The 22889-nt window shown below is 41.4% G+C and overlaps 1 protein-coding gene across 1 annotated transcript; it reads left to right on the top strand.

Annotated features, from left to right (window-relative positions):
• Positions 1-6691: 6691 nt before the first annotated feature.
• On the top strand, positions 6692-18720 carry melk (maternal embryonic leucine zipper kinase; the record flags this gene model as incomplete). Its single annotated transcript, XM_080722617.1, has 17 exons — positions 6692-6770; positions 7035-7120; positions 7888-8004; positions 8645-8788; positions 8965-9033; positions 9834-9926; positions 10667-10765; positions 11273-11341; positions 11562-11660; positions 13172-13258; positions 13699-13875; positions 14463-14618; positions 15105-15381; positions 16964-17060; positions 17310-17469; positions 17553-17656; positions 18528-18720. The coding sequence occupies 17 exons, from the start codon at positions 6692-6694 to the stop codon at positions 18718-18720; spliced, it is 2106 nt and encodes a 701-aa protein (XP_080578743.1).
• Positions 18721-22889: the final 4169 nt, after the last annotated feature.

Genomic DNA, 22889 nt, shown 5'->3' with positions numbered 1-22889 from the left:
CTTCAAGATGCGATGTGATTGGCCGGCAGTTGTATAACCCTCGCTGTGATTGGCCGGTAGTGTGATGACGCAATTTTGGCGCGAGATCCGGTCCACGGCAAGGATCTCAGTTTACATATAGAGAAGGCTTTACAGGCTGAAATTCACGGCGCGGATCTTCTAAAACTTTTGTGTTTTAATAGTTAGGAGAATTTTAAGATTTGTTTTATAAAAAAAGTTACATAGTACGACTTTAAAGTGCAGTTAAATTGTGAGTGTCCAGATTTGGGAATGAAAGAGTCCTTACAGATGGAATCTTTATATGAAAATCAAGTTGAGTGCTATTCTTTCTCACCCACATATCTTTAGGGCTTATACCATGTGTTGCTGTTTATAAAATATGCTTTAGCCAGTATTTCTCTCTCCTGTTGTTGCCATTGTCGGTCTTTGTGCTGTGATTACTCAGTAGAAATGTAAAAATGCATCAAATAATGCCAAACCTAAATGTGTTAATTATGCAGAATGGCCCATTCTGCATAACAATCATATTACTGTTGTATTGTAATTTGTAATGCATGTACAGTATTTGTTCATCACTTTAATGTTGCTGCTGGTGGGGTTGGTTGTAATTAGGTTACGTTATGTGCTGCTGGGTAGCTTAAAGGGGAAAACCACCCATTTTCAATATTGAACTATGCCATTAATATAAATAAAAAAGTTCCCCCCTTCTGTGTTGCCTAGAACTGGAGGATTTTGGGGGTTTGTATTGTAAATCACACCGGTGTGATGTCATCTCGGTGTGATTTACAATACAAACACCAAAATCGATCCTCCAGTTGCATCAAAATGCTTCACTTAATGGCTTGTATAAATAATAATCTACATACTGTTTGCAAAGTAACTAGTAACTAAAGCTGTCAAATAATTGTTGTGGAGTAGTTCAACGTTTGCCTCTGAGATGTAGTAGTGAAACAGAAGTAAAGGAAAGTATTAATGGAAAGTTAAGCTTCCTCCAAGTACAGCATTTGAGTACACATAGGCCTACTTACTTTCCACCACTGCTGCTCTCTCCTCTCCATGCCCTCTAATCCCTCTCCCCTGGGGCGTCACAAGGGGGGGGAAGTGGGACTGAGTTACTAGGGCCCAAGGTGGAGGGGCCTTTACTTTAGCTATTGAAAAATAGCAGATATACAAGCTCACAGCGCGGCACCGAGTGCCGCGCTGCGAGCTTGTAGATCTGCTATTTTTGACTCAAAATGTGCTTCATGGGGGGGTCCCTGGGACTAAATATTTTTAGATGGGGGTCCGTGGCCAAATACATATAATCTTGGGGGTCCTTCACATGAAAACGTTTGAGCACCACTGTCATAGAAACATAGTTTTTTTCACAAAAACCTTAGAAGAATTTGAAATATTCTTGCACAAGACTTTTTTTCCCACGAATTTTCACGATTTTTAAAAAATAGCAGATATACAAGCTCGCAGTGCGGCACGCGGTGCTGCGCTGAGCTTGTTTATCTGCTATTTTTAAATAGTTAAAGCACAAAATAACGCGTAATAATGCGTTCCCTGTCTAAATGGGTTAAACCTCCTAACCCTATATTCATGGGGTGGCCCGCAGTGAATCCTTGTACCCAGGGCCCAGAATTTAGTGCGACACCCCTGTCCCTCCCATTCTTTCCATTTTCCTCTCTCCCTTTCTCCTCTGTCTCTCTCTCTCTCTCCTCCCCGTCCTGCCCGGCTCCCTCCCTCCAGCTGTGTGCTGTTTGATGTCCCCGTGTGCCGTCTCAGCCAGCTGCCCCGGAGAGCATGATGAGGGGTTGTGTCCACCCTAAAGACACCTGGAGCGTCCACAACGAGCAGTTACTTCCCTAACAACCAGGTCCTTCCCTAACGACCATGAGAAACACAGCAGCAGCTCACAGATCAATCAATCACTGAGATTCTTCGGCAGCCCCCATGTCTACAGTATGTTTGCACTAGCTATGTTTCAAATTCAAACATCCCGTGGGAGTTCCATTGGTTCCACTGGTGTAACGTAGTACAGGGGTCTTCAACCTTTTCAGAGATTCCATATGGTTTCATTGTTTGACAGCACAATCATCAGTGTATTTAGGATTCATGTCTCGGACCTACTATTGTTTCCCCCTAATAAAGTTGTTGTTTTTACCTGCCACACACACACGCACCCACACACTCTTGTACTTAGAAAAGCGCTATATACATTTCAGCTATTATTATGTCAATTTATGTTTTCAGATATTTAACCACTTCAACTGTCAATACTTATTAAAGTTGACCTTTTCACTATATGTACTAGTCTGCTCTTTTCCCCCTCTTCACCAAACCTTTTTGACAAAAATAGCCGATCTGCAAGGCAAGCTCACAAGACACAACACCTTGCAGCGCGAGGCTTTGTGAGCTTGTAGATCTGCTATATTTGGCTAAAGTTCTCAGAATAAGGACAAAGTATTGCACTTTTAGTCCACTACAATTATTTGAAAACTTGAATTACTAGTTACTTTTAGATTATTTCTTTATTGCTAAACATACATTCCACCTCCACTGTCATCTGTCAATCACTGAGATTTCCCTGTCTATATTTGCACTATTGTCTGCACTATTTTTGCAAACACCCTGTGGGAGTTCCATGGGATATGTCAGTGCATTGTCAAGCTGATCTGATGTTCTGCACCTCTGTTAAACCCATACATCTAGATATGCCTGTTTATTTTAATTTCTATTTTATTCAAGTGTGCAGTGCGGAGAGAATGGAGAGTTGGAACTCTATACTCTATATCCTTTAAAGGGGGGGACATGCACCACAGATCTTGGACTCTAAACCAGGGCGTTGCAATTGCACAACTAGGCATACAGTATGGTGCACCACTCTAGCTCACTAACTGGTCGAGCCAACACAGAAATCAGATATATTGAGTGTATTATTCTATTCATCTTCATTGTCAGTAAAGGAGAGGCCTGGGGAACCCAGGCATTTCATTACAGGAGGGACAGGTGCAGTAGTAAAACAATATGCTGGACAGCAACCAAAAGTAAGAGATATTGGTGGAAAAATTGAGGAACCGAATTTGTCTCTCTCTCTTGTCTAGAGGAAGACCTGCAACAAGTGTCCTTTCTGTGAGGCCTAATTTATAACCACACTATAGACCATACATGGGCAACTGGCGGCCACCTTCACTTACTGCGGCCCACAGGTTAATATCAGAATACTGATATATTATATTACTTCCAAACATGCAAAACAGGACCTCCTTTAATTACTTCAGTCCGTATTAGTAGTTTTTGATGGCTAGTATTAAAATTGTATCTCTTTTTATGTCCAACTTATTTGTAATAAAGTTCATAAAGTTTACATAATTGTAAGTATAACTAAATAAAGAACACGCGGCATTGCGACACGTTTAGCGCTTGTAGACTGGCTATTTTTAGCTACTTATTCGTGACAGTAGAATGATGGAGTGGGACATCAATTTACGAAATAAGTTACACTCAAATATGGAGATAAGAGGTTTCTGTCGACAGCAACAATATGCAATGTGGCCCCCTGGAGTGAATGTGGAAATACAGTGGCCCCCTCTCTCATCAAAGTTGCCCAACCCTGCTATAGACAAAACTGACGTCCTTCTAGCAAGCAGTGACCACCCTAAAACTCTCTCTTACCTAAACATCAATTTTAGACTGAGACCAACGTCTTTGGCATTCTGATGAAGATTTCATAGAAATTAAAGGCTTTGGAGATGAAACCCCACTTCCTAGAAATGGGTTATTCTAGTGTGTTGTTCAGGCTCACTAAAATCTGTTTTTATTGACAAATGGTGCATGTCATTAAAAAAAGGGGAAACAAAGTATTCAGTAACTTCTATTAGGCCTACCACTCCTCTTCCACCGGCAAAGAACCGGTTCTGGTTCTCCCGCCTATGGGATGAACCAGAGGTGTGCTTTTCCACCGAGAACCGAGTTGATTCCGAACCGTAAAAGTTGGTTCGGAACCGGAACCACAAAATCCTTGGTTTTTCCAGTGAACCACCATCTGAACTGGGGGACAATGGCTCTGGTTACAATCTGGTGGAAACGCAAGCCGGTTCGCAAGAACGAACCAAGGTTTCAAGAAAGTTGAACCGGCACTGGTTCTGGAACCAAGGTTCTTTTGGTGGAAAAAGACCCATTGTGAAGAACATTGTGGAAAAAAAGGTATCTTGACCATGCACATCAGATCCAGCCCTCAACCAGCATTTTAGGGAGCCATCATTTTTTGTTTATAAAAGAGGACATAGCCTAATCTATGGGGTAAATTGTTTAGAGCCAAACTAATGCCGAATCCCAAACAGACCCTTGAGGCCCAACTTTAACAAGGTCATTAACCTTGTGGAAACTGTGCCAAGCTCCAGACACAGTGTTTATGGTCAGATGATTGACACTATGTCAGGGATCTGAAAGTCCGTCCATCACCTCTCACCTTTCACTAATTACAGACTGGGAGCTTTGTGTAAATACACACATGCATGCTGCAACACACACACACACACGCACGCACGCATGCACGCACGCACGCACACACCCACACGCACACAAGCAAACATTTTAGAATACTTCAAATAGCCAAAATTCTACATTGACACATTGTGAGCTTGTAGATCAGCTATTTTTTATTATTTTTTTAATAGTAAAAAAAACAAAACAACGAAGTTTAGGGATAGGGGTAAGGAGGCATGGTCGAAAAGGGCCCTGTCTATGGAAGTTTGTATTGGATTTACACCTACCTCCTAATCGCGTCACCAGTCAGTACTAGCAGCGAGTACCACTATTGTCCTGTAGGGGGAGAACACACATGTTGCAAAACCGGAAACAGGAAATGTTGTCAACGTAGATGTGGGAAATTCAAAAACTGTTCCGTTTAAACAAAACATCCGTGGTTCTGTAGGGCTTTATGTTTCTACTGTCTACTTTTATACGTTTTAAGGTAAGCTGGCAAAATTCAACCATTGTATCACATGTAGATAGCTATCTATCGTTGGGATCAAGACTGTCATAGATGCATTGCAAATGTCATACTGGATGAAAGAAATCTATGATAGATTAGACTTGATCCAGGGCTAGTTCTGCAGTCCATAACGTTAGAAGGAGGAGAACTCCTTACGCTATGGACCAGAGCTAATCCAAGGCTAGTTGCTATCCATCCATGCAACTGTCGTTAGTTGCTGGCTAACAACAGTAACTTGACATGCTAACTCAAATCTCGCTGACGACGTGGGTTTTAACAATAGACAATTAACAAGCAATTGAAACATGACAGGCCTGAAGTAATGTAAAGAATATTTGGATTCAAAGCATGTTACATGCTTGATCATTTGAAAATATTCATATCAACGCTTTCTTTTGGAGCTTTAGATTTATGTATAGGCCTATATATATTTTACTTGTTTACCTTTTTGTTTTAATTAACTGTTGTCATTACTTTATCATGCTGTGACTGTACTGTATTTAGTTTTGAAACGTTTTTTTAATATGAATAAAGATTATTATTATTTGACATTTAAGGTCTAGTATTTCCACAATTGCTACAAAAACCTAAAAATAAAGCAGGCAAATTGGCATGTGATCTAAAATGTCTAACATTTTGTAGTTTAAAGTAAATCATAGTATCATGATGAGCCGCAGGTCCAGCAGCAACTAGCCCTATAACCCCCGCCTGTGGTCCCTGGACCACAGTGGTTTTCAACCAGTGGTCCAGGGACCACCAGTGATCCTTGAGACGGTTCCAGGTGCATGGTCCCCAGCTAAATAGTGCAGCTGGTAACCAAATACAGAAAACTCTAAAACTCTTGAGGGCGTAACAAATGGACCCGTAACTCTCAAGAGTTAACTTATTGTTAAACACCTTACTGACCTGCTGTACAAAAGGCCAGTGAACGTTGCCCTCAAATAATATTTGTTCCATTAAAGTTTTATAAAAAAATCACACGACAAAAAAATACCACTAATATAAACTGTGCCATTATTTTTATGTTGCATGTCATAGTATGCTTAAAGGAGCTATAGTCAACTTTTTGTTTACATCCTAGTCTAGACTAGAATGTAAACAAAGTGTCGGTATGACAATGGCCAAAATGATTATTTTATCATTATTTTATGCTTTTTGTGGTCATTTTTGAATAGAAACACATATGAAGCTTATTTTTTTATAACATATTTTCGAAACATTATTTTTATTTTAGCATCCGTTTTTCAAGAAAAAGTTGACTATAGCTCCTTTAATTCATGTCAGCAGTAGGCTACTTTAGTCAGTTAGTTTGATTGGCTGCCCACTCATGTCATCATGAATGCCAGGCTTGCCAGCTGCTTGATCAGTGCCTTCTGGCTGCCTAGTTTCATCAGTCTTTCTTTTGAGTTCACAGTGAGAGGAGCTAGACATTCTTTGTTTTCCACTTGACCATTCTGTGTTTTTTGTTAGTGTACGTGCAACTATAAGTGTGTACCTTTGTTTGTGATGCTGTATCCTCATTATTTGTAATGTTTAGTTGATAATTTGTACTGTTTAGTTGAATATGCTGCTAACAGACTTATATTTTGTATTATGAAGAGAATTCATTCGAATAGGTTGAAAACCACTGGTATAACCGAAGAACATGTCATGTGTTTTGGTGTCAGGGGTGAACGGTGTGTGGGATCGGTGGTGTTTCGTGCAGAGAGAATGCCTGTTGAAAGGACAGAGCCCTGTGGGGCTGAGGAGCTGTACAAATACTATGAGGTCTACGAAACCATTGGCTCAGGTAATGCCTTTCCGAGTTGTCTTTTTTTTTCCTTTTTTTTTTTTTGATAGAAACTGGATTCTTATGTTTTGTGGGAGTCAATTGTACATACATTATTTTGTTTTGATTGCATTGTTCCACTTTTACTTTGGCAATGTTAACATATGTTTTCTCATGCCAATAAAGGCCTTTGAATTGAATTGAATTGAGTCTGAGATGGTCACTGTGGCTCAGTACTGTATTACCGTGTAGATGTTTTCTGACTGCCTCACCGGTCTTTCTCAGGAGGTTTTGCTAAAGTGAAGCTTGGACGGCACATCCTGACAGGAGAGAAGGTTGCCATCAAAATCATGGATAAGAAGGATCTAGGGGTGAGTTATATGGATTATTTATGGATTATACTTTGCTTAAATTCCAAACCTAATAAATCAGGGGTCTTGAACTTTTTCAGGCTAAGGACCCCTTAGTTGGGAAAGCTATGAAGCACGGACCCCCACAACCTTTTCAGAGATTCCATATAGTTTCATTGTTTGGCAGCATAATCATCATTGTATTTTGGATTCATGGCAATTTGTGTTTTCAGATACAGTATGTATTTAACCACTTGAACCATCAATACTTAACTTGACATTTCAGTGTACTTAGTCTGCTCTTTTTTTTTATTACCTCTACACCAAACCTATTTGTTAATTCTAAAAGAATTATGCTATCACACTCTGGGGCCTTTTCCACCGGCAAAGAACCGGTTCGGGTTCTTTCTCCTGCCTATGGGATGAACCAGAGGTGTTCTTTTCCACCGAGAACCGGAGTTAGTTCCGAACCGTAAAAGTTGGTTCGGAACCGGAACCACAAAATCCTTGGTTTTTGTGGTTCCAGAGCCAAATCCTTGGCTCTGGTTCAACCTGGTGGAAACTCAAGCCGGTTCGCAAGAACGAACCAAGGTTCCCAAGAAAGTTGAACCGGCACTGGTTCTGGAACAGGTTCTTTGCCGGTGGAAAAGGCCCCAAAGATTTGGCGGCCCCCCTGTAGTAACTTTGAGGACCCCCTAGGGGTCCCAGACCCCCTGTTGAAGACCCCTGTAATAAATGATGCATGTATGACAACCAAACAAGAAAGCCCCGTCTTCTCCCTGCCCCAGGACGACCTGCCTCGTGTGAAGGTGGAGATAGAAGCCATGAAGCACCTGAGCCATCAACATGTCTGTCGTCTGTACCACGTCATTGAAACGTCTAACAAGTTCTACATGGTGCTGGAGGTATGTACAAAAACACACACACACACACACACACACACACACACACACACACACACACACACACACACACACACACTACTTTTGTCTCATCACTGGTTGTTTGTGTGGTGAGCATATTCTCTGCACCCAACAATTATAGGGCTGTCACAATTATTACATAATCGTCTAATCACAATTATTTTACATAATCGCGATTATTTGACATAACCTCGATTACTTTTCATAATCCTCATAATCGATTCCATGTTTTTTAAGTCAAAAATTGTGGAAATAGCAGATCTACAAGCTTACAACACGTTGCATCGCGACGCATTGTGAGCTTGTAGATCAGCTATTTCCTATTATCAATGTTCTTTTTTAAGTATGAAGTTGTCAAATGTGTCAGTAATTTCTTTGTATTTTCAGGTTATGTGTCATATCTACCATTTGCAACTTCAAAGCCTAAAAGCCAAACAGAAATGTCATTGTCAACGACAAAAACGCAAATAAATTGTTAGTCGCAATTATTTGAGCGACATTTAATCGTCATGTAAAATGTCATAATCGTGGACAGCCCTACCTAACAACTTGCAGAATGCCCAAAGTAATGCACTTTTGTCCATTGCCTGTGCGTCTGTCCCACTCCTTGTGCATCCATCAGTACTGTCCAGGGGGAGAGTTATTTGACTACATCATCGCAAAAGACCGTCTGTCAGAGGAGGAAACCAGGGTGTTCTTCAGACAGATTGTCTCTGCGCTGGCCTACGTACACAGTCAGGGCTACGCGCACAGGGACCTCAAACCGGTAAAAGCCCTGTTTGTGTCCGCTTGTGCATGCATTCATGTACTGGCATTCGTGCATATTTATTAACGCATGTATTTGTTTTATGTGAAAGAGGAATAATATGCAGCCCTTATTACATGCTTTTATTTGTGTCTAAGTATGTTCTAATGGTGTTTGTCTTTCTATTGGGCCTTCAGGAGAACCTGTTGATAGATGAGAACCAGAACCTCAAGCTTATAGATTTTGGCCTGTGTGCTAAACCTAAGGTACAGATGATGCTGTGTATTATATTGCATTCTGCAGCCTGCTATTTCTGAATTATAGTACACCGGGCTAGAGCTGTCACAATTATTACATAATCGTCTAATCGTGATTATTTGACATTATCGCAATTATTTTGTCATAATCGTCATAATCGTGAATGTTGAAAAATGTCCGAAATAGTGGAAATAGCAGATCTACAAGCTCACAACGATGCGACGCGTTGTGAGCTTGTAGATCGGCTATTTCCACTATCAAAGTTATTTTTTAAGTAGTAAGTTGTCAAATATGTCAGTAATTTCTTTGTATATTTAGGTTATATGTCATATCTACCATGTACAACTTCAAAGCCTAAAAGCCAAACACAAATGTAATTATCAACGACAAAAACACAATTAAATCGTTAATCACCAATTATTTGAGTGACAATTAATCGTCATGTAAAATGTCATATCGTGACAGCCCTACCGACCGGGCTTCTGCCTCCATATACCTTTTTATAGAAGCTTGGAAGCTAATACATTTTTAAATCAATACATAATTTTTTGGCAAAAGTATAATAAAATAAACCTTGCTTCTCCTTGTCAGTTTATTTTCTAAAGTCTCACTATAACCCTTTACTTAGGAGTATTGAATTATTGCTTACATGTTAAAATATCTTACTTATTTTTAAATACATTATATTATATTTAACCTTTTTATGCTAGTTGTATTTGTTGTCCTGTGTAGCCTACATTTGATTCCTTTCCTCCTAAAGGACAAATGTGTGTATGTGGTACTGATCATGTGACTACCTCTATTGTAGGGAGGTTTGGGTTATGAGTTGATGACATGTTGTGGGAGTCCTGCCTACGCTGCTCCTGAGCTCATCCAGGGAAAAACATACATTGGCTCAGAGGTAAGAAAGCCAGCTATCAGTACATGACTACTACTATAAATTATATCTATATATTAGAGATTTTGTCTTGCATTCCCAAAATACAGACAGGGAATTGATTGATTCAGAACTGGACTACAAAAAATAGACTGCGTAAGGGGATGCGAGTAGGACTCAGAGGAGTTGATTCCAAACAGAAGAATCACCAGCACTCGCAGACATTTTTAATTACCTTTTTATTTAATTGGGCACGGGCAACACAGGAACGTGTTTCGAGAGACGACGGAGGCTCGCATGCTGCCTGTGCCTAATTAAACTAGAAAGACGACCTAAAGGGCGAGGTCACGCCATGTCTTGGCCATCTGGCCAGTGATGTATATCGGACCAGTTACCCATATATGGAGATCCATGTACTGTATATGGATATTATGCTGTGAGAGCCCAGACATTTGTTACTCAGTTATGACTTAAGAGATACCGTGTACCGCTTTGGTGATTTTAGGACAAAATCTGTAGGAGCAGTGTCCAAAAATGTTTTTCAAAAATAGGCCTCATGGTGGCGCTATAAGAGGGCATAAAAATAAGGATGTTGATTTTGTTATCTGTAAAAAAAAAAAAAAAAGCAGAATGTTAAACATTCATCATACGCTTTCCTTTCCCTGCATACTTTAATCTGCATAACACAGTTGGTTCAGGGCATACACTTGTAATCTTGGCACATTTGACTGACGAGTGGTGTGGTGTGATGCTGTGTCCACTAGGCTGACGTGTGGAGTATGGGAGTGCTGCTGTATGCACTGCTCTGTGGATTCCTACCCTTTGATGATGACAACTGCATGCTCCTCTACAGGAAGATTACGGTTAGTGCAGTGCTGCTGAACGTGCAATATATTTCCCTGCATATCGTTGTTGTTGGGTGGAAACCTTGTATGTCCTAAACCGTTCGTTTTGTATTCATCATTTTAAAACTGATTTTAAAATAGTGAGAATAGCTGACCTACAAGCACACAACGCCTCACACTGCGAGGCGTTGTGTGCTTGTAGATCTGCTATTTTCACTAGTGTTGTGTAACAGTCTTGTATGATGAAGCAGGGCTTTACTTTACGAGAAATCGTACACATTTGAAACTCGGAGATACAAGGTTTCTCCCTGACAGTGACTACATGTGAGGGTCAGGAAGCCAGCCTTGTTTAAGTTTGGAAATCATAAAATGAAAACATCCTTTTGTATTAATATTAGTTGTTCAGTGGTTTCATTAGATTCAATCTAGTTGCATTTTTTCTTTTGGCACACATTTCTCTATGTACATGCCTGTGTGCCTGAAGTGTGCGACCTACGGACATGGTGTTGTACTTTGTCCTTTCAGAGAGGTAGATATGACAACCCCCAGTGGCTTTCTCCAAGTAGCGTGATGCTCCTCAACCAGATGATGCAGGTATGGAGATGGCTTTCCTCTTCAGCTCACGGTCCCGTTCAGAGCATGAACCATGTATCGCTTCGGCCATGATTTGACTGATATCTGCAATTATGCAACCATTATGTTCCGTATTTAAAGGTTTTACCACTTTAGTCCTGATGTCCCTGTTTTGGGCATGGCATTAGGATGTTATCCTATGTGTGCATTTTGAACAGTAGTTTGTGTGTGTGGCCTGTAGGTGGAGCCCAAGCGTCGTCTAACTGTCAGACAGTTGCTGGACCATCCCTGGGTTGTGAAGGACTACAACTCCCCTGTGGAATGGCACAGCAAAAAGCCGGTATACACTTAACACACCATGTGCATGCATGCATGCATGCATGCATGCAATTAATTTAAATATAACGAATTAAATTACGTTCAACTATTCCATCTCTTAAAACTGCTCCATGATGCAAATGTCACATATTTGGTTAATGGTTGCCTTAAATTGAATTTAGAGAGAGACTTTAGTGACAGAATCCACTATGGTAACTTAAGGCAGTGGTTCTCAACCTTTTCAGGCCGCGACACCCAAAATAATCATATTTGAACTGGGGACCCCCCACCCTGAGAGTTGAGGCATTACATTTTTGCGTTGTGAGCATGTAGATCGGCTATTTCTACCTCTTCTACCACAAAATATACCTCTAGTATTTGACAAATTGGCCAATGTTTCATTTGTCATTTCGGAGGTATTAAAAGGTGTGCAGATACCCTCTATAGATATGTTAATCCTTTATGTTGGTTTGTTTACTGTTGAGAGAGAAAACAATGTTGCACATTAAGTTAATCATTTGGGGACCCCCCAAAATCTGGGGGTCCCGACCCACAGGTTGAAAACCACTGACTTTTTTTTTTAACATCTGTTTATTAGTATTTTTCATTTTAAAGACATATCGTCCATAGCAACTATGGAGAGAAAACATCATGACAAAACCAGGTTGGACCATATGACAAAGTAGAAAAAAACCTTATACCAATACAACAGTCGAATATACATATATAAACAATAAAACAAAATTGACAGTTAAAACATAAATAATACTACAGCAATAATGACAAAACAAACAAGAAAGGAAAAAATAAACAAGACAAACAACAATCAAACAAACAAACAAACAAATGGCTGATGGCGGCACGCGTCCCCGGAGATAGGCGAACAGCATACAGAGTAATCACACGTTGTACTTGATCAGTAAAAGTTAGCAGGTGACCCTAGGGGGCGACTAAGCACTGTCTGCTCTTTTCAGGGACTCTAAAAGGCGCAGGATAGGTGACCATATTTTTTGGAACTGTGGCTCCCTATCTGTGAGGACAAATCTTACTCTCTCCAGGTGCAGGACTCCGCCTAGTTCCTTTATCCACATGTCAATGGATGGGGGTTTAACTGATTTCCAGGCTTGAAGGATCAATTTCCTGGCGAGCAATGTAGAGAGCCTAACAACTTGATTCTCCCGGTTGTTTTGGGCCCACCCTGGCTCCAGCACCCCGAAGAGCGCAGTTAACGGAGCAGGAGGGAGTTCCCTCTCATAAGCTTTCCCAAGAAAGTCAAAAATTTGGTTCCAAAAGTTTTGCAACTTATGGCATTGAACAAATTGATGTGCTAAGGTACCTTGCTCAATAAAGCATTTGCCACACAGGGGAGAAGAATCCTTAAATAATTTATGCACTTTAGTCGGGGAGAAGTGTAATCTGTGAATGATCTTAAATTGGATGAGGCCAGAAAACCACTGACTTGAGGCATCTCTGGTGGTCTGTAACTATTTGTAGAACTGTCAGGTTCATAAGCAGTGTTTGTCTGTTCCATAGATGGGCCATATAGACGAGGACTGCATCACTGAGATGGCGGTTCACTTGAAACGCTCTAGACAGAGCACCACCCAGCTGGTCAATGAGGTTGGTTTGAGAGTTGTAGATTTGGTGTGTCCATGTTTCCCTCCTCTTATGATGAGCTTGTATACAGTAACTTATAGAGAATGTGTATAATTAGATTTCTCTAGTATTTTCTATGCATGCTTATATCATGTGTTATGGCTAAGCAGTATCTATATTGTGATGAGAATGAGACTAATAACATCTGGGACTTGGATGTTGTAATATCATGAAATGGCTATGGCTTAACGTTGTATTTTCCTTGTTTTAAAGGCTGCATTGGCTATAATAACTTGATTAATTTACATATTACTGATTATTAATATTTTGTGAACAATATTGTACCAAATATTGATAATCAAGGCATTTGGTCAAACATATTGTGGTATTTGATTTGGTCCATGTTGCCCATATAGGGTTGTCCAGTATACTCTGCTCTTCAGTGTGTTGTATTTTGTGCACAGTGGCGTTACGACCAGACGACAGCCACCTACCTACTGCTGCTGTCTAAGAAGCAGAGAAGCAAGCCTGTCCGCCTGCGCGCCGAGCCGCCTATCTGTGAGCCCCCTCCTGGTCGTGCGCCTGAGCCCCCCCGAGCCCGAGACCCCTCTTGCTCGCCACTACACCAGAGACACACTCAGGTCAGACTGGGACCACAACCCCCACAGTGCCCTGCTCTGTGTCTGTCTGGGTTATCGACTTCTTCCTCAATTGGATTTTTCCTTTTCTTTCTGGTTCACTCTCTGCGTCCATCTCTGTTCTGTGTTACTTGTTTGCTTTGGATCTCTATGCCCTCTCACTGTTGGCTTCTGTAGGCTTGGATGTTGTTGTGAAACTTTTTTGGACATCGTCCTCAAGTATCCTCGTTGCTGTTGGAAATCTTGTATGTCCATATTTCAACTTTTTGTTTATTTTTATTGTAAATGAATGCCCTACTTTGTCATACAACATTCTAAATATAGCAGAAATAGCTGATCTAAAAAGTTACGACACATGAGCATTTAGAAATTAAAAGAGGTTAAATCTGTTTTTATAAATATTTATCCAGAGCTTGTAACAAGAGCTTGTACAGTAACTACATCCATTGGAACAAGTTATCTTTTCATCTCCTGAAAAGTAAAATGTTTGACATACAAGGTTTCTGCCCGACAATCAACGTTGTCTTCTTCTTGGTGTCTCACTCTCTCTTCTGTCTGTTTGTCCCTCCTTCCATTTCTACCCTAAGCAGACCCTTCACTTCAACGAGGATGAGGATGCTGTGGTTCTGGGTTCCGCTGAGTTTGGCTCAGACTATGAGGACGACTGTCCCTGGGTTCCACATGCACGCCATACACCCCAGGGAGTCAGAGGTCAGCCAGATGGAGCGATCAGCGACAAAAATACGGTCTGTGGAGCATGAGTCGTTTGACACAATACTAGGCCTGTCACAATTATGACATCGTCTAACCGCTATTATTTTGTCATAATTGTTGAATTGTTGAAAAAATGTATTTTCAAACATTTTCAAAAATAGTGGAAATGGCAGGTCTACAAGCTCACTTGTCGAAACTCATTGTGAGCTTGTAGATCGGCTATTTCCACTATCAATGTTCTTTTTAAAGTATAAAGTTGTCAAATATGTCAGTAATGTCTTTGCATATTTAGGTTATGTGTCACATCTGCCATGTGCAACTTCAAAGCTTAAAAGCCAAACGGAAATGTAATTGTCAAGGCAAAGACAATGAAACCGTTAATCGCAATTATTTCAGTGACAATTACTCAACATGTAAAATGTCATAATCGTGACAGCCCTACACACCACCAGGGTTAGAACTGATAGTTGAGGTAAAGGCGAGAGAATGAAGCTAATCGTTTTCCTGTGTTTTCATAGATATCTCCATTGAGGGAGAAAAGGTGGGGCCAAGGCCCCAGTCCATTGAAAGAAAACATCACACCCTATCGCCGCCCAGACAGACAGGGCCGCGACCACCAACGGGACAAGGGGAACAAGGAGAATACTGTGGCGCCTGAGAAAGACGTTGAGATCTTTGCATTGCCGGCTACCCCTGCATCCAGCAAGAAGAACACACGGCCCAACAAGGAAGTGTTTACCACGCCCACTCACAGTCCTCACGCCAACGGCTCTAAAAGAAACAACACACCGAGAGGTTAGAACACACACACTCAGCAAAATGTGTTGAAATCTAGGGCCTTTCTGTGTGGAGTTTGCATGTTCTCCCCGTGTCTCCTAGGGTTGATACCCTCACAAAAACATGCAGTAATCCTGGTCTCAATAATGCCTCCCCCTGGCCAGCCGGGGCGCCTGATGGAGGGGAAAGGAACTGGTTGGAATACCGTGTTCCTTCCACGTGCTACGTCCATCCCAGGGAAATCTCCCCTGTCAGGTGAAAAGAAACAACTTGGACTACCCATGCATTGAAGGAAGCATGAGGTCAGTCCGTTGTCTCCCCAGGCGCGGCAGAGGGAGAGCAGAGCCCAGGATTACATAGGCAATTGGCACTGGGTGAAAAATGTGTTACCAAATCGTGGGATAAAAATGATGAAAAAAAAAAAAAAATGTGTTGATATCACATAAAACTCTGTAACCCTATTTTATACTTAAGATATTCAAACGTAGCAGATCTACAAGCTCACAACACGATGCAACGCACTGAGCTTGTAGATCTGCTACAGTATGTTCGAAAAATGTTGATCCCTGACAAAATCTTTTCAGATGATGATCTGCAGTCAAATGCATATTAATATGTAGGTCCTTGACATAATTCTTTTTGAAAACCACTGCACTTTACTACTGGAAATAAATGAATGTTTAGTTGTGAAAACTAATACATTTGAATTGGTCATCAGACATGACCATATCTTGTAATTGTGTAACATTTTGTCCCAAAGAAGTCATTTAAAAACTCATTATTTGCATCAATCACAACTGCCCCCTCTCTCCTCCTCCTCTGTTGCGCGCTCTCTCTCTCTCCCTCAGTCTCTTTCTTTTAGCTCTCATAATCATAAGTGCCACATCCACATTGCACACATTTGCAAGTAAATTGTATTCTGGTAATAAACTAATTTACCACGTCTGTTTCTTCTCTGATTTAGCCGTCATTACACCGTCAAAAGGGAGCACGCGCACACAATTATCACTGTCAACTCGTTATTATCGGGGGAGCTCATTTTATTGCACTTATCTGCGAAATGAAGGGACGCTGGTATGAAGGGAGAATCATTAGAGCCTAATTATTTGTAAACGTGAAGGCCCTGGCTGCATGTCCAACCTCATTATTAGGTTCCACTATATACTCTGCTATGAGCTGGCTGATGGTGTGGATTTGAACTAGTTGGTGCTTAGCCCTCTGAATCTGGACAGGTCCTGTTCTCTCTAGAGTCTCAGAGCTACAGTGCTGCCTTGTTGCTACTGACAGCACTGTCCACACACACACACACACACACACACACTCTGTGTGTGCCTGTGTGGTAGTCCCTAGGCATGTGCTGTGACAGGTGTAGCTGTCTCTTTCCTCTGCTCACTGTCCCACGTGCACTGTAGTGACATGTGTTCTCTCACCACTAAACCTTGGCTGTGTGTGTCCACAATGTGTGCCAAAGCCTTTGTGCCCATTACCCCTTGATTTCCATGCACGTGTGGAAGAGGACTGTGCCCGAATGTGCCTAAACACGAACAGGATGTTGTTTGCTGTGTAATGCCTGTGAATACAGAATGTGTGTGTCTTGCAGGGGAAGGCAGTGGCTCTAAAGATCCAAAAAGAAGGAAAGCAGCTCAGAACAAGGAGACTTGCGATCTCGAGACGATGGCCTTCAGTCCTGAGAGAAGGTATGTATCTTGAATTAAAAGAGAAAGGAAGGGTGTGTGTGTTGGGGGGATGGAGGTGTGTGAACAATAAGGGGAATGGAGGTGATAACAAATGGTATAGTGAATTTTGGATGGCACTGACAGGATAGAGAGGGATAGAATCAAGTAGCTGGAGGCATTTAAAAAAATATATAAAAGTATGCATTGAAGCTGGGTGAACCAGGTTGTGTATAACATGAGTGGTACATTAATGTACACTGTGGTCCCTAGGTCTCGGTCTCTGGATATGGCCGTTAGGGGAAAAGGAGACAGCGGGCAGAAGAAAATGGGAAAGATGTTTGGCTCTCTAGAGAGAAGCCTGGACAAGGTCATCACTATGCTCACCCCCAATAAGAAACGAACTCAACGTGACGGGCCACGCAAGATCAAGGTAAAGTATACAGTATGCTGACACTCCTTTACAAGTGGGGCACCATTTAAAAGGTTTCCTGATGAGGATGTCTCTCTCTACAGGTCCAGTACAACGTCACTCTAACGAGTCATACCAACCCAGACCAGGTCCTAAACCAAATCCTCTCCATCCTGCCGGAGAAACATATCGACTTCACACAGAAAGGGTAAGGAAAACATTAATCTCGGTTCTCTGTTCTGCTCTACTTCATCATATTCTGTATATACACATTACCTCTGAAATCCTGCATTTTCTTAGGCAATTATTGCACTCAAGGATGGTGCTAGAGTGTTTTCTCACGGATGTTTTGGTTCAATTCCTGCATTCACACCAACAGTGAACTGCACTCTGGTGCGCTTGTGAAGCGAGACCACAGTTTATTTCTGTGTGTGGATTAGAATTCATTTGTTTGATCCGCACCAGAATTCACAAGAGCTTTTACACCAGCCCAAACAAAGCACACTTTCCGACAATACTTGTTATAACATGGCCGTACCACATAAAAAATGTGGAATTCTACAGAAGCCTGTGGGTGCTAATCCAAGGCGCTGCTTTGAGGGGAAAGAGGTGCACCACCTATGTAGTTGCACTGTAACGTGACAGTGGAGCTAGCAATGCTGCAGACCCTGATGCTAGACAGGAGGGAGTGGGGGACAGCACTCTAGGAGTCCCAAGTTGGTTTTGGCTTGTCCTCACCCTCGCATCGCATTTCAATAGCCTAGCAAAGCAGCTTTAGCTAAATTGACTACTAGTGTCGTGAATATGGGAATATGAAACTGTTTGTATCAATGATCGAAGGATATTTACAATTCTGAGGCATATTGAGCATGGTTGAGGTGTGCTTGATTGTGATTTTGAAGGGAGTGTGACAGGAAAGCCTGTTTTGACCATAATGCTTGGCCAGAAATTGTGTTTTTTAACTGTATCCCACAGGTCGTATTTCAAAATGATCCCCCAGGACTCTTCCTACAGTAAATCCCTCCCCTGCCATCATATCCTAACATGTTCATTCTGTTTCTGCTCTCCTCTGTGTCCAGGTACACCCTGAAGTGTCGTACCAGGGGGGACTTTGGCAAGGTGACTATGGCGTTTGAGCTGGAGGTGTGCCTCCTGCACAGGCCTGAGGTGGTGGGCGTCCGTCGCCAGAGGCTGAAAGGAGATGCCTGGGTCTACAAACACCTGGTGGAGGACATACTCTCTGCCTCCAGTATCAAGGGAACCGATTCCTGATACACCTGTATAGAAGCCTTTTAATGTTTTTACTGCTGTACTTAAATGATAAAAAGTATAAACCCCACAGGGGTCTATACTCTTTTCCCCTCTTTTCTTTTTACCAGTACATCAAGCCCACTTGTAGATCAGCTATTCTCAGCAAATATTTTCAGCAAATTTTGACAAATGTACATACAGTATATAGCACTGCAGTATGGCATGCCCAGAACAGGCCTCTAGGGTTCGTGTGGTTAAATGGGTGTACAGTAAAACATGTCTCATTAAATGTACCTGCATTGCGCATCTGGTCCCTGAATGTTGCATCGGTTTGCATATGCAATATTTGGCATTTTACTTCCTCGTCCATAATTATGTTTAACAGAGTCTGGGAGGAATAGCTGTCTCTGTACAGAGTATAACATCAGTATACCTTCCAGCTCCTTATTTCCATTTCTTGCTATTCTCCCCCTTAGGTGTTGAGCTTTATTGAATCACATTATTAAGCAGAGCATTACTAATTTACTGACTTTGGGTGTTTTTATTCATGTACTGTACATATGTTTACAATTTTTGTAATGCCAATTAACATTTTGTTTGTATGATGTATCTGTTTATATGTTTGTTGTCTGTCCGTGAACCTGTTGGAAATTAATAAACGTATTTCCTTTAATAGACATTGATTGCGAGTGATGGCATGGCTGAAATCAAATTAAAACATTTTCCCAGGTATAACCAACTTGCGGTGCATAACCGAATGAGGTCCGGGCACCTCTTTTGAATGTGTAGCTGGCTAAGTTCGGGTTGGAAGATGTGATACAGGCTGGCAGTCACGGTCAGTTGGCCAATGGTCATGCAGAAAGACCTTGATGAGGATAACATTTATTGTTTGTTTTGCTCTTGAGCAGCAGCCATGGTAGCGTGTTGCAGAAAGGCATGAAAGAAAAACACATTAGAAAATGTTGGCTACATGGCTAATGTCAAATGGCCAATAGGAGATAAACGATAGAATGTTAAATTAATGAAAACTAATATTTTCACTGGCAGTCCAGTCATGTGGATAGTGAGCTAGATGTATATCAGTCGGTAGTAAAGGCCCTTTGCAGTCCAGACAAACAGCCAGCACAAACTACATCACCCATAGGGCAATAATGGGCAGAATGCCCAAGCAGCAAACTAAACATGATGTCATCATGCCTGCATGCAAGCTTTTAACCTTGCCAATGATCTTTTATTCAGGGTAGGGCCTCCTACAGACAGTAGAAGCGTCTGCCCTGTCCTTGGATGAGGATCATCCACCAAGGACAGGGCAGGTGCTTCTAATATCTGAACTAGGCCTAGGAGACAGCAATGTGCCTTCTGTCATTGACATTCTGCAAAATAAATGCTTACCAATAGTTCTTCACCAATGTGTTCATAAATGCTTACCAATAGTTCTTCACCAATGTGTTAGTTCCAACGAAGTTCTTGGGAGCCAATAACAGTTGGGGTACTCAGAGGCCCTGGATGAAAGAAAAAGCTTGTGGAAAGACTTGTAGGTCTATAACCTAACTACAAACTGACTGTGTGGACAGCAGTTTACTGGGCCAGTGATTCTGAATCAGGTGTCCCCCCCTCTCTGCAAGACAGGTCAGACAGCACGGATAGATATTACCTTAGACCGCTTTAATGCTCATCGGGCTGCATCGGATTGGTGCATCTTGTTGTGTTTTCCCTGTCGGGTGAAGTGCAGGTGTATTTCAGACATGATGGACACTACAACATGTACTTTATAATCATTATAGCCTACTACACATGGCAAAATTGCTCAAAGATCATTGTTATGGCAGAAAAAGCCCAGGGGGGGTCGGGGGTGATTACTATGTCTGTCTGACTGATTAAATAATTGTCTTTGCTTTCACCATTATTTAATTATTTGATGACTTCCCGCTATAATAGTATTCTCTTCCATTAGATGATGTTGCTTAGTGATAATAATCCATTCTGTGACATTCTTGCTGTTAGTCTCCAGTTGTTGGTGCACCGCCTGCTTCTCCTTGGCGTCCCAGCAGGGAAGCGGAGGGTAATGGTGGTGGGTATTAGCTGATGATAAGGGGGGGTTAACCTTAATGAAGGTGTGTGGAGTGGCATGGTAATTCAGGGTGGGGTTGAGGCCATGGGTGGAGGGTGAACCACCCTCCCTGATCCACCCATCTTTCCAGCTGTGGATAATATGACTCTTGCCAGAATGGAGCCGGTAGGTTAGAGGTGTGTGTGTGTGTGTGTGTGTGTGTGTGTGTGTGTGTGTGTGTGTGTGTGTGCTGGTGGTAGTGTAGGGTGGGGGCAAGGGAGCAGCAGATGCCACCTGTCAAAAGGCCTCACCTACAGTATAAGAAAGATTCTCACCTCTGCGCTTCTTCATCCTTCCATTTCTCCTTTTCCTTCTCTCTCTCTCTCTCTCTCCACAGCACCACTGAAACTCCTCTCTCTGAGGCTAATTGATTGATCAATATGACGCTCTTAATTAATCAGTAGTGGAAAGATGTAGCCTACGGAAAAGGTATGACATAGTTACACTGCTGCCAATATGAACCGGTGTCCTATCCACACAAGAGTATACACATGTACTTATAGCTCTCTCTTTCTATATCTATCTATCTATCTATCTATATATATATATATATATATATATATATATATATATATATATATATATATATATAGGCCTATCTTATCTATATATCTATATTTATCTATCTATCTATATAGATATAGATATAGATAGATAGATATAGATATATATATAGATATATACACACACACACACACACACACACACACACACACACACACATATCGGTTCTGGAAAGTTGGTGCCACATCTCCATTTGTAAGAAGTCAAGAGAGGCCACTGGAGATCTGTGACTAGAGAAATCAGGCTCATAGTGTAAGATTGGTTTAGAAATGCTTTCCTTTTCTTTCTTTTTAAATCTGTGTAACAGATTTCTTTCTTTCCTGTGTGTGAGTGCACTACCTTTACGCGACTTTTTGCCCATTGGCTGTCTCGGTGTCACATGGTCAGTGACGTCATTACGTGCGCATCCCGCGTCTTAGACGCGTTCACGTTGCCTAGAGACGCATTCACGTCATTGTCCTGGAGTCCACGTTAAAATAATTTACCACGTCGCGAAAAAATATATATTTTAAAAAGTCCACAGACGCCACCATTGTTCATGGGTGAAGGCATGCTACTTTACCCTGCGTTAACACAAATGAAATCCGCGTAGAAAGTCTTAAAACAGACGATAGAACTAACAGTGTGTGTTTTGAATCCATTTTGTGCGACCGTACATGGTCACAGAATTCAATGGGTGCCTGAGTTTTAGCGTAGCACCGGGCCGCTCTCTGACCATAGTGGCACAGCAGTGTCAGGTGATACACCAAAAAGGGTTCCCCCACAGAACGTGTTCCCCCACAGGCGCAGAAAGGTGACGTCTTTACACTGCAGCTGCTACGTTTAGCTACATGCTAAAGCTACTGCCGTTTCTGGCTGCTCTTCTGAGGCAGAGTGAGGCTGGCAGAGGGTCATAAACTCATTAAGTCATAAAAAGACGTCTGATTTTCAAAGCGGAGAAACTAATTATCTGTGATTTACAACAGCCGTTTTCCCGAGCGCTCCACGTTCTAATTCAAAATGTACTTGAGTAAAAGTATAGGCTACACTTAGGACTAAAAGTAAAAGTACTCATTATGCACAATTATTCTGTATCACATGTTACCAAATAATATCCTTTGAAAATAGCCATGGCTGAAGTGGTTATGTAGGCTATACTTTTCAAAGTAACTAGTAAAGTTTTCAAATAATTGTAGTGGAATAAGTACAATATTTGCCTCTGAGATGTAGTGGAGTAGAAGTAAAAGTAATGATAATTGGAAATACTCCAGTAAAGTAAAAGTACCTTAAATTGTACTTATAAATACAGTACTTGAGAAAATTACCTTTTTATTACCCCAAGAAAAGAAAAAAAAATGCCATTATTGCACCAAAGTAATCATCAAGCTAAAACTATACTATCAAAAATGTCCAAGCATTAGCCTAATTGTAAAATAATATAAGATAGAGGCAAACATTTTATAAATAGCCGATCTAAAAGCTCACAATGCAAAAAATAAATAAAATGGGGACCCAAATTATACCAAGGCTATTTGAA

Source organism: Nannobrachium achirus (assembly GCF_963921795.1).
Source record: "Nannobrachium achirus genome assembly, chromosome: 3".
Lineage (NCBI taxonomy): Eukaryota > Metazoa > Chordata > Actinopteri > Myctophiformes > Myctophidae > Nannobrachium > Nannobrachium achirus.
The sequence above is the reverse complement of the archived record's forward strand: the minus strand, read 5'-3'. Positions and strand labels throughout refer to the sequence as shown.